This window comes from Lissotriton helveticus, chromosome 5_1 (assembly GCF_964261635.1).
Source record: "Lissotriton helveticus chromosome 5_1, aLisHel1.1, whole genome shotgun sequence".
Classification (NCBI taxonomy): Eukaryota; Metazoa; Chordata; class Amphibia; order Caudata; family Salamandridae; genus Lissotriton; species Lissotriton helveticus.
This window is the reverse complement of record NC_136065.1, coordinates 111192289-111205022: the sequence shown is the minus strand read 5'-3', so window position 1 is coordinate 111205022 and position 12734 is coordinate 111192289. Positions and strand designations below refer to the sequence as shown.

General features: G+C 43.3%; 1 protein-coding gene across 1 annotated transcript in view; it reads right to left on the bottom strand.

Moving 5' to 3' along the window:
* The window catches only part of PSMB7 (proteasome 20S subunit beta 7), a 188640-nt gene that overhangs the window by 76308 nt on the left and 99598 nt on the right, over positions 1-12734 (bottom strand). The window contains exon 6 of the mRNA XM_078641832.1: positions 3460-3518. Coding sequence (XP_078497958.1) covers positions 3460-3518 — 59 coding nt within the window. The remainder of the gene's footprint in view (positions 1-3459; positions 3519-12734) is intronic.

Here is a 12734-nt window from a genome sequence, read left to right as displayed (position 1 = left end):
TTCTTGGGAGTGGCAGGACAATGATCTGACATTCAGATGTAAAACTTTAAGGGTAGATTGAGTGGGTAAGTCTGCAACAGTATCTTGTTTGCTGTCGACTGGAGGCCTAAGTTGAAAACCCTTAATAGGCAAAGGCAGAGGTTGTTTAAAAGAACAGGTGGGGCACTGATACGGCCCGCTGAGGGGATCCAAAGAACCATGATAACAATCTCGTACCTGGTGTCGCAGCAAACACAGGCGCTCAGCAGATATCATCCTGAGTAGGCCGGAGTCCCCTGCCCTAGCCCTGCCTTAGCGCTGACGGGCGCAGACGGGCAGGACTCTGGCGAGACTCAGGCGTAGCGAAGGCGCGACCGCTGCGCTAGACCGCTACACTCCAAGCGAGCATTAAATAGGCGAGTGGTGGTCAAAAGCGCTAGCGCGCTAACCCCCAACAAGGAAGGTAACAGCCTTCCCAAGATGGCGTCGTCGTCACGTCACCCAGAAACCCCAGGAGCCCGGACCCGCTAAGTAGCGGTGCTGGAATTTGTTTTATGTGTGGTGAGGGCCAGGGGGGGTCGCTGCAATAGCGGATTAAAATCAGGGGCAAATATAACACAATTACAACCAAAATATACAAAGGGTATTTAAAATGCAAAGCGCGAGCCACAGCACAGCGCTATTCTGAAATTCGCTCTAAGCGCTCTAAACGCGGTGGTTACCTTCTCCAGGCAAACCCAGAGTCCAAGCTCACCTTAAATAGGCGAGTGGTGGTCAAAAGCGCTAGCGCGCTAACCCCCAACAAGGAAGGTAACAGCGATGGCCAGTCGGAGAGGAGAGATGGCAAATAAACTATGCTACAGGGGAGGGACAAGCACATGGTGGACAAACTGCAACAAGGAAAGCTACTGAATAAGATGCGATCAAATGAGTGTCAGTAAAGCAACCAATGGTAAGAGAATGGCGGTCAGTTAGCGCTATGTAAATTCTTTGGAAGCTCACTATAGGTCTTTAAAAGTGGGATACTTAGAAACCGACTCTACTCAGCCCTGCCGGCCCTTTGCAGGAAAGCGAGAGGGATAATAACTGATTCCACCGCTGCCCGTCATTCAAAAGGCAAACGAGATTTCAGCCTGGGAAAACTTTTAAATGCAAACCTGCATTGCAGATGCTTGGAGGGCCCTTCTGGTGGTACTGGCCTTCCAGAGTTTGAAAGAAGCGGTGCCAGTAGTGGCCCCCGCTGCATCCCTGGCCGCAGGACGGACACCACAGGTCCGGCATAGAGGGGCAGCATGGCCCTTTTAAAGTGTTCAAAAACATTCTCTGCTCACTTAAAGTGGCCCAACTGCACAAATTATATTAATAAACATACTCAATTTGTATCGTGTATTTTGCTTAACTGCATTGTCATGAATATAGCCTATGGCCGATAAAGCAGTTAGAAGGATGCTTTTTAATCTGTATAAGTATGTCCTGCTTTCCATTCCACGTGGCTGGGGTGTGTACTACATAAACTACAGCGTCAGCCCCGGTGTATGTTGGAAGCTCGTCCTTCTGGCATCCCCGCTCTGCTCGTTTCTCCTTCAACCCCTGCGGTCACCACAAATTACTCCAACCTTCAAACTCCGCAGTTACTGCTGCTAAACAAGCATTGGCAAACTACTAGAAAGTGGGTCCGGGTGGAGGTAGAAGCAATGTGGGGGGGTAATAAGAACACAGACAAAATGAGGAATATGGAGAACAGCGTTTGGGGCAGAGAAGCACATGAGCAAGATGCAGAAATATGAGTGCAGGTCAGGGGTACACAAGCTTACGGGCGACACATTAACATGGAAGTGCGGGGCTTGCAAAGAAGCACACTGCTTGAGAACAACATGGAGAGGAGGACGTGGGGCAGAGAAGCATACAACAGAGACAGCTGGATACAACATGCACTCTCAAGGAGGGCTTCAGAAAAGAGTTCTCAAAAAGTGAGCACTCATGGAAGAACAAGAGCCAACCAGAGGTGGTAAGCAGGCTATGCTCCATGGGAGGCACAAAGACATTGGATGGGCTAAAACAAACAGAGCCAGTGAAATGAAAGCAAGCCACTATGAGTGACAAAATACAAAGCCAACGGCAAGCAATGGGTGGAATATATTCCTAGGCAGTTTTTGCAACCAGACAGCTAGTAGTGGCCACTAATTGCACAAAACTTCAGGCATTTCTATTTAATTTCCTATATTAAAAACATTCAAAATGTTAATTGACCATGCTTAGACTACCCACATCCGCAGATTAGAACATAATTAAAAGCAGAACAGGAATGAAGACAGGCACAGTGGTATTTTGGTCAACGTGCTAATAAATCTACTACTTAACAGATCACGGTTGTGTGCAACACTTATGGAATGCAATGCGCACGGCACACCCTCGATACCACCACACCGATATTACTACTGAAGAGAAAGTATTAAGTAGAGATGTTGGAATGCAGACATTTTATGGCACCGATATCGGTAATATTTCAAATACTACTAAACTTCTAGTTCTTCAAAGCAAATAAAAAAAAGTAAATTGGATGTAAATTCAATCATATATTCTGACTACTATTCCAAAGACCACCGACCCAGTCTCTTGAGAAAATATTTGTCCCCACCTATATACACTAAAAACTCCACATTAAGTCTAGTTATCATTAACCTACTTTTAGTCAAATGAGTTAAGTAACATTTATGGAATAAATGCATCACTTAATTCAGAAAACACTCCAAGGAACATAGTTCAACTCAGTAACAAGGTGGGGGGGAGGAGGGGGCATTTACCAAAAGTACGGTCACTAAAGGCTGTCTCGCGAGGTGGAAAAATATGCTACCATTTCCAAGTTGAAAGATTGCATGGGTCATAGGATTTTACTTTCAAAATTGTGAAATCGACTTCCCTACTACCACACCACAACAAAAAGCGTCTGTAGCAGATAGCCTAAATGCAGGGTTGGAGTAGGGAGACCGCTTCTGGGTATCAAGGAAATGGGATCAGAGGTCAACAGCTGTTCATCCACAGCAGTTATGACAGAGCTGGCACACCTGCCCATTCTTGCACCAACAGAAGAAGGCACTCCTTGAACATTCATTGTACTTCTTAAAGGAAACGAAAGCAAAATGCGATTTTATTAAAAGCAAGCAAAGAATGCATTCTATTCTGCAATCGTTCACCAAACAGGAATATATTCGAACACGACGATTGCTTCTGCATCTTTGGGTGCTGTTTGGTAACCTCAGAGCATGAGACGCGTCCGTGGCATAAGCTTGTAAATCAAGTTTCATTTCGACTCGCCCAGAACTCAGGCCTATAGTCAATATTGCTGTGCTTTTGTGCAGCTCTAGTGAGTTCACCACAGCAGTAGCTTACACAAACATTCTGTTCATTGATATGGAAAACGCATTCTAGAGAAAGAAACAGAGGAAACTGGAAAAGTAAAGGTGCACGTTTTTGACATACCTCCATGTCGGGTTTAAATCGATCTTCAAAAACTGCCATTGCAGCCAAAGAACCAGACCCTGGAAGAAAAAAACACATTGTAAATATTCAGACAAGTAGTATTTCACTCAAGTGTTGAAGTCACAATCTGCAAAATAGTAAATCCATCTTATGCCTAAAGAAAAGGTTAATTATCTTGTGAACAGTATCTGTGGTGGATGTATAATCTTGCACATCTCTCACCTCATAAATATTATTGTCAGGATTCAGACTGGTGATAAAAGTGCTCCCCAAGCAATGACTTAAAACTCAAAAAGAACAATTGATACGCAGAACGAAGTGATACATTCACCAAAGGCCTAAATCCATCGTTTTTTTTGTTCACCATGCCATTCTAGTTTGGACCTAGCCATATGCAAAACAGTCTTGACCCTGCGCCCAACAGGAACAGTCCAACCCGAACTGCCAAGCCAAGTCCTCCCTGGACTGGAAACAAGCATCCTAGGACCGGTTTCAGATCTCTGTCCTGGGGTTAATGTATGGCATTGTTCTGCATTCTGTCCATCAATTGTTCTTTCTGCAAATGACTTACAACTGCCATTAGGTGGTGCCATATGGCTTCAGTCCCAACTCTGCTTCTGGTCTTTGATGTCACCAGTGCATATTAGGCACCTATCTAAGCTCCAAGATCAGTCCTGGAAGTTTTTCATGCCCTGCAGAGACATGTGGACAGGGGTGGTGATACAGCATTGACAGCAACAAATGCAGAACAAATATAGGATCTTATTAATCACAGCACTTGGCCATCAGGGAAGAGAGGGGGTCATGAGGGATCTGGGAGAAATGTAGGTTTACACCAGAAATATCGATAGATACTTTCTTTCATCTGATCTTTTCTTCCGATGAATACATCTTCCTTCAGGCTTCATGTTATGAAAGAATTCTATGACAGCACCCTCAATGTTTTGCCAGAGAAGTGAGGCAGTAGTATAAAAGGACAACTATGCAGCTGCCCGCCAGATGTCTGCAATCAGGATGCCCCTGAAAAGAGCCATGTAAGTAGCTATGGCCCTGGCAGAGTGACCACAAATTCATTCCACATCTTCTTTCTTGGCTAGGACAGAGAAGATGTAGATGAAAGGATAACATCGTGAAATGGGGCATTTGGTTACCGCCTTACATTTTGTAGCTCTAGTGAAACACACAAATATCTGGACATCAGCTGTCTTGTTGCTTGCGTTCAATGTAGTGCGACATTACATATCTAAGGTCCAGCCTATGCAGCCATTTCTCCTCCTTTGTTAAATGTGGAGAGGGAAGAAAGATGGTAGGGTGACAGACTAGCCTGTATGAAATGCAGAAACCAATCGGGGTAAGAAGGATTATAGCATGTCAAGGAGCAACTTTTATAGGTAGAACAATGTGGAGGATGGATGAACTGAAGGTCATGGAAGTCTACACCCCTGCGAGCAGAATTAATAATCGCCAACACAACAGCTGAATGAAGATGTCATCCAGAAAGTCAAAAAACTATTCAAATCTCACTGAGGAAAAATTAACTGAGTGAAAAGGAACAAACAAAACAAATATTTCAGAAAATGCACAACAAGCAGGTTGTTCAGGAAGACGCAGCCAGAGTTGTGAGGTACCCTTTAACTTTAGCCTCTGTCAGACCCGGCCATGCAATGAACAATGCAAACCATAAGATGTCCAAGAGGTAAGATGTAAAAGGATTAATGCCTTCTGACTCACACCACTGCACAATACACAAACATGCTCTAGCAGCCTGCATAGGATGGTTTAATGTCATGCTTACTGGATGCCAAGGTGATCTCATGAGGAAGGTAACAGGTTGCTAACGTGCCCACATATGCAGTTGCAATGTTTCTGATGAATGGGGTGGACGACCTCACCATCCTGCTGTGAGAGGTTTCCCTCCGAGCAGGGCGGTGAAGAGGAGGCTAAATGCCAAGGCCAAACCGATCACCATACCAGATTCTCCTTGCCCAGTCTGGAGTTCTGCAGAACTATGGAGAGAAGTAGGTTTGGCAGAAATGCACGCAAGCAGCCGCTCAGACCAACTGAACCAGAAGGCTTCACCCAGTGAACCACTTTAGGGAACCGAATAGAACAGATATGAGAACACTTCCAGCACCTGGCTGGGACAAAGATATCCATGAAATTTCACGGAGGAGAAAGAGTCGCAAGCCATGGTCTCATGTCCATACCCCAGTGCTTAATTTGAGCCAGTGGTTTCCGGTGCTCGTCGCCAGCACTTAATTGCCAACACCAGCACTTATGACTATGTCGCGTGGTGACGCAGTTTGTCTAATTTAGAGAATAGGACAACAGTTGTTTATCAATACAATTGAAATTACAAATGACATTACAAATGACTGACAGCTGCAACCAAAGCCATTCTTGCAGCTTTGGGGACACTGAATAGTCGGAACTGTCACACTTGTAGGAATGGGATGGTTAGTAGTTATGTTGGTACTGTCGTGGCATGTCTAGCAGGGGCAACAGGTGATGAAAGCTGCAGTGGTCTCCAGACCAGGGTCCTACCACTTTTTTCAGTATTTTTTTACAAATTAGGCACTGTTAGACGCAACATACAGTTATTTTGGGAGTCCAAAATAAACACCCTGCAGTACTAGACATCCTACAGCAGAGTCTGAGGTAAACCTAAGAAATTTGTTGGTGATACAATTGGGGGTCGGGTCGCACACTACTCACACCAGCGGTATCTCCCCTAAGGACTATGGTAAATGTAGTTACGTGTTCCGCGATGCATCTTCTTTCGATTCTCTGCTATCTTCGCCATCCCTGTACACGTGTTTTGGGGTATCACCCCTCGTCAGCAGGGATAGGCCGTGTTCTGGGGTTGCCGGTGGCTGCCAAATATTGCCAGGTTTAGTACCACTCAGGCGCGTAGGTGCGGGATTCCAGGCTCGTCAGCCAACTGCTCGAGGGAGCTTTAACATTACAAATGGGGGTGGGGTCGCACACTACTCACACACCAGCGGGATCGCCCCTAAGGACTGTGGTAAATGTAGTTACGTGTTCCGCGATGCATCTTCTTTCGATTCTCTGCTATCTTCGCTGTCTTCGCCATCCCTGGACACGTGTTTCGGGGTATCACCCCTCGTCAGCAGGGATAGGCCGTGTTCTGGGGTTGCCGGTGGCTGCCAAGTATCTGCCAGGTTTAGTACCACTCAGGCGCGTAGGTGCGGGGTCACAGGCTCGTCAGCCAACTGCTCGAGGGAGCTTTAACCTCGAGTTGGCTGACGAGCCTGGGGCCCCTCACCTAAGCGCCTGAGTGGAACTAAACCTGGCAATATTTGGCAGCCAAATATGTCCAGTGATGGCGAAGATAGCAGAGAATCGAAAGAAGATGCATCGCGGAACACGAACTACACTTACCACAGTCCTTAGGGGCAATCCCGCTGGTGTGTGAGTAGTGTGCGACCCCACCCCCATTTGTAATGTTAAAGCTCCCTCGAGCAGTTGGCTGACGAGCCTGGGACCCCGCGCGCCTGAGTGGTACTAAACCTGGCAATATTTGGCAGCCACCGGCAACCCCAGAACACGGCCTAATCCCTGCTGATGAGGGGTAAATACCCCAAAACACGTGTCCAGGGATGGCGAAGATAGCAGAGAATCGAAAGAAGATGCATCGCGGAACACGAACTACACTTACCACAGTCCTTAGGGGCGATCCCGCTGGTGTGTGAGTGGTGTGTGAGTAGTGTGCGACCCCACCCCCATTTGTAGAATTTGTTGGTGAAATGCTATCTCTGGAATCTGATGACAGCATCAATGAGGCACGTAAAAAAAAAAAAATCTGGAACCAATGTCAGTGCACAGATTTGTACATAACAGACTACAGTGACCTCGCATGGAGAAGGGGAGTCACGACTGGAGCCGCCTGGGATCACTGGACAGTCCGTGCTCTGGAAAATATTTTCTGGAACATACTGCTGCATGGAACAAGTATTCATGAGCAAGCATCTTCAGGATAATATATCTGTCCGAATTACATCTATTTCTTTCCATAAATTGCACCACGTATGACGACCATCTTAACTGCCCATGACTTGAAAGCAAGGACATTTTCATCTGAACAGTCCCACGATGGTGGTAGGGAGGGAGGCACTAACTTGTGGTAAAGAGAAAAGAGAACACCACCGTTTTAAGCCACCAAAAGAACTACGACCACTGACTTAAGTCACAAATAGTAAATCTACACCCACAAATGTACGCCTATGTTTAGTTGCAGATTAACACATTATTTGGAATTCTCAAAGAATCCCCGGAGTTCAAGTAGATGAATGTTAATTGAACTCACAAGGTACATTTTTAGTAATTTGAGTAACTTCGAGAATACTGCAGTATAATGATCTCTCTGTAACTTCTATTGTGATGTAAAGTCGGACAAAAGTGCAAAACTTTTAGTTATATTTAGGGTATTCTCAAATCTGCAGACTGTTGATTTGGGAATGATCTTCTTTCCTTAGTTGTCATAACATATAGCAGCATGGCAGCAGCAGGCATAAGTCGGCCAGCAACTTTTCTGTACCACGGAAAAAGTGGGTACATTTATTTGAGTCGCATTTCATAGCAATTGGGAGTGAGAGGTTCAGTTCTACAAGGAAGCAACATTTTGTTACACAATTTAGGTGTACACGGGATGAAAATCTAGAAAACCCTACATGAATCCATTAAATTAACAGAGGAGACTAGGGGGAAACCATTTGTATGTTTATGAAATAACATACTTGAAGCTGGAATCACATTTTGGTGATAAACTCAATGCGGTTTTAGAATGACACGTGTTTCAGTAGATGCCAAGGAGTAAATGAAAGTGTAAATCATTATATTGCTGCACTAAGAGGTTTCACAAACTTGTGAGATGTTGTTACCCTAAGAGACCCGTTAATTAGAGACCAATTTGTGAGATGCGCCAACAATAAACGTATCCAGGATAAGCTATTATCTAAAAACCCAGAATTACGGAAATCAATTGAAATTGTAAAGTCAATTGAGTACACAGCTCAATGTTTTAAAGATATGAATACCACTACAGATTCTGTAGCAGAAATAAAACATGAGAAAAATGCAGTTGTTTATTAACTAAAAGAAAATAAGCTAAGAGTAAAGAAACCATAGATGTATGTTGAAATGTTTCCGTTGTGACAGTAGCAACCATCTAGCTATCAATCAAATTTGTCAAGCTAGGAATATAGTGTATAGGAAGTGCAAAAAAAAGGTCATTTTGCCCTAGTGTGTAGATAAGGGGTACCAAAATAGTGAATTCCCTTGATGACTTCTGTCAAGAGAAAATATGTGTCTTCCAAACATCTAACACAACCTCTTTAGGAAAAGTCTATTTGCCCAGAATGCTCCGCACGCCTGGATGGAAACAGCTACAATGTTTGCAGACTCAAGTTCTCCATTTCACATTCCTTTGCAGAGAGGATTTTAATACATTCAGAAAAACAGAAAGCCTAAAGTTGGCACATCCGGCTATTTCACCAAGTGTTTATACCAAGGATCCGATTCTATAAGGTGGCATAGTTATGGTTCGCAATAACATGAAAGAACATACTTGTGGGTTTCTTCCCTGGCCCTTCGTCGTTTTCACTATGTTAGCCTAACTGTGCACGATGTAGGCCGCTTTCATTTCTGCTCATGTTGTTATACGACACACTTGTTATTGTGCCGCATCGTGTTTCACACGGGGACTGCACAAGTTTACGGATTTTGTTCTTTTCCTGGGATTTGGTCTGAACACACCAAACAAGGTCAAACAGTGCCCCTTGTTATTCTCTCTGGTCAGACACTCCCACCTAGCCATAACAAGAGAATGCAGCTGCCGTTTGTGAGCACACGTCTTGTCATATAACTGAGGACAAAGGTTCTGAAAGAAACACACACTGAGCAGGAGTCCGGAGGCAAGGGTGCTGCGTCAGCTGAGATGTAGAACATCCACCTATGTATGCAAAGGTACAGGGTCCAGAACTAATCCCAGAGATCTATAATATATAATCCTTTAGCTTCAGTGGAAAAGGGGGAGGGGAGTTTAGGCCAATTTGTCTTATAATACGAAAGGGCTTTTTATGGCATTTGGTTTATTAACCATGCTAATGATATTTGTGGTATGCATTTGTTTTCTAATTGTGCGCAAACACTGCATCATAGAGCACAATAGTTTAAATATTATAAATTTCCTTCATGTCTCTTTTTTATCTTATTGGGGAGAGGTACGAGTGAGTGAGCGAAAGGGTGCGTCCTGTTACTCGATCCCTGAAAGGGAAGAGCGTGTAGTGTTCTGGGGTGCCTACTCACCGGTTTCTCTGGAAAGGTTAGGAGGGCAAGTGAGGCACTATATCTATTCGGACTTGGGCTCATAGATACGGAGGTGATATGGTGACTCAGTCACTAAATGCAGATTTTCTTTGGTCCCCATCATAGTTCTGTTCTTGAACAAAATCCCTCCAACAATGCAACCTTTGGAAAGGTATATGTGGGCATCAAATTAGACCTGAATAAAAAGTGCTTAGGGTTGACATGAACGGATGTTGTAATCAAATTGGCGACGAGTTGCCAGAGTTGCTCTCTAAGAAGTTAGGTCAACTATGGTGTTTCCAACATACGATCAAACTAAAAGATGGAGCTAAGCTGTGCACACAAGCCAGACCTGTACCCAACCTCATGAAAGAACCACTACTGAAGGAGTTGGAAAAGCTATCCAATTTAGATATTGTTCAACCGATCAAATGCTCAGAACGGATAAACCTGTAGTTTTGGCCACCAAAGCACAAGGGAGTGGTTTACGTTTGTGTGTTTAATCTTTGTGATCTTCATGCAAACATTTAGGAGGAAAGACATCCATTGCCATGCATAGATGAAATCTTGAGTACAATGGGAGGAGCATGCTGTTTTAGAGTGATATACATATCAATGGCCTACCACCAGGTAGCGCTCTGGATTCTATGGCTTTAATGGTATTCATAACTCTTTAGGATTTCATATGTTCAGCAGAACGCTGTTTGGGCTGGCTTCTGCGGTTGCAGTATTCCAGAAGATCCTGCAGGTAATATTGATGAGTACAAAACACAATGTACTTCCAAGATGGCAATAGGCTATGGATATTCTGTTAAGGAACACGATTTAAATCCTTAGAGAAGTTTTGCATAGGCTCAATTAATTTGGCCTGTAAAAAGAGATAAACGTCAATTTTGGGTAAGCTCTGATGAATATTTGTGACACAATTTCAAAAGAAAAATTTAGCCAAAGATGAGCTTGATTGAGGCTGTTAAAAAATGGAACAATTCGCACTAGTGAAGATTTGAAGTCCCTTTGTCAAAATATGTAAAAGGTTTTACAAGTAAATGATGTGTTTCGTACACTCTTAAAGAAAAGGGTGGAATCTGAGCGGAGTGATTGTTTTCAAAGGCCTGAAAACGTAAAAAGGGGACATACTTAATGCACCATCGTTAGGCGTTTTTGACACCAAATGTAAACAATACTAACTACTGATACAAGCACTAAAGAGCTTGGTGTAACGTTATCTAAAATTGTGTAAGGTGAAGAGAAAGTAGTCTCATACGCATCTAGAAGTCTAACAAAAGTTGAAAGTCAATACTCAGTAGTAGAAAGAGGCGCTGGCATGCCTTTGGGCAGTAAAACATTTTAAGTTTTACTTGTGGGGTTCGCCTTGATATATCCATACAGACCACAAACCTTTGAGACACATGTTCACAATAAGGGGACTGCACGACTTGTAATTCTAAATGGATTTTTGGGGTTTGGAAGTTTTCACCTACAGAGTCAAATATGCTCCAGGTAAACAAAATTTAACAGCCGATTTTTATTTCTAGGACACCCCTGGATGAGAGTGAAATAGAAGAATTCGTTTTCCCAGTTCTGGAAGTGGTCAGTACTGCCATTTCTGAAAAGGAATGGCAGGACAGGAAGGAGCATAATAAGAATTGTACAAAAAAACGAAGAGCACATAGTGAATCACTGGCCTGGGAGCTGCAGTAATTTGGAAGAGGATTCAAAACAATTTTGGGAAGTCAGATATGAATTAAACATCCAAGCTAACATGGTTTGCCACAACGATAAGGGCATAATAAACAAATTAATTGATTTAGCCCACAAACGCCATTTTGAAGATAGCTTTATACAAAAAACAAGTAAAGAAGCACATATTGGTTCCCTAAAATGGACATATCAGTGGAGCATTGGTGAAAGACCGTATTAGCTGTCCTTGAAATTACAAAAGCAAAAAGTACTAGAATTGTTTTGCTGTCACCAATTGCTGTTCCGGATAAACTGTGGGGAAAACTAGCATTAGTTGTAATAGGTCCAATGAATTACATGGGTCTCTCTAAAAGTTTAGGTTTGTTTTAATTAATTGCAACACACAGTGGATAATCACTAGGATGGTGAATACAACCACTATTGAGGCATTAATTGATTTCTTAAAAATCAGCTTCTGCATTGAAGGAATACCTTTTGTCTTAGCTACAGATAATGGGGTACAATTTAAATCTAACTAAACGAAAGATTTATTGGCAAAATTATCCATCAAACATGCAAGATCTAAATTATATTGTCCTAAAGCAAAGGAGTTAGTTGAGAGGGCAAATTGCATGTTGAAGGAAGAGATCCAGTTGGCTAGTGACAAATGGTCACCTTTTACAGCTCTTAAGGGAAGAGATGCTGAACTAAACTGTGCCTGGGATGGTTGGGCCGTGGAGAAAGTATTTTGGTGTATTCCGAAAGGTGTGCAGAAACAATTTGGAGACACCAAAACAAGTACAAGGAATGGTAAGACGCCTTCCATGGAACTAAGAAGCAGCTATGGATGGTGTGGGACTGGGTAGTCAAAAAACACAGCGATTGCACGAAATAAGAAAAACTTAATTATGCACCCATCACTGCTTTTGATGTAACTTCAAAGTGGCTCGTTTTTCAGTTTTATATAACGCAAACATGAGCAAAAGTTACACTACACAAGGACGTGTTCAGTTTTTGAATGATAGGATGTTGAGCGGATGCCAAGCTCGAACCTGTAGCCTTACGCCAGAACCTCGTCTACAAGAGCTGAACCATTTTTAATATTATTTCCAACGAAGTCATAGGTGTTGCTATTTGTATGTGGAATGTTACTTATTGTGGTATATATCTATGAATGGACAGAAGCAGCAAAATACCAGTCGGGCAGCCCACTGTGCTCAGCACAGACTTTAAGCGTAAGTGTTTTAAGCCAGGCCCTTAATTACATT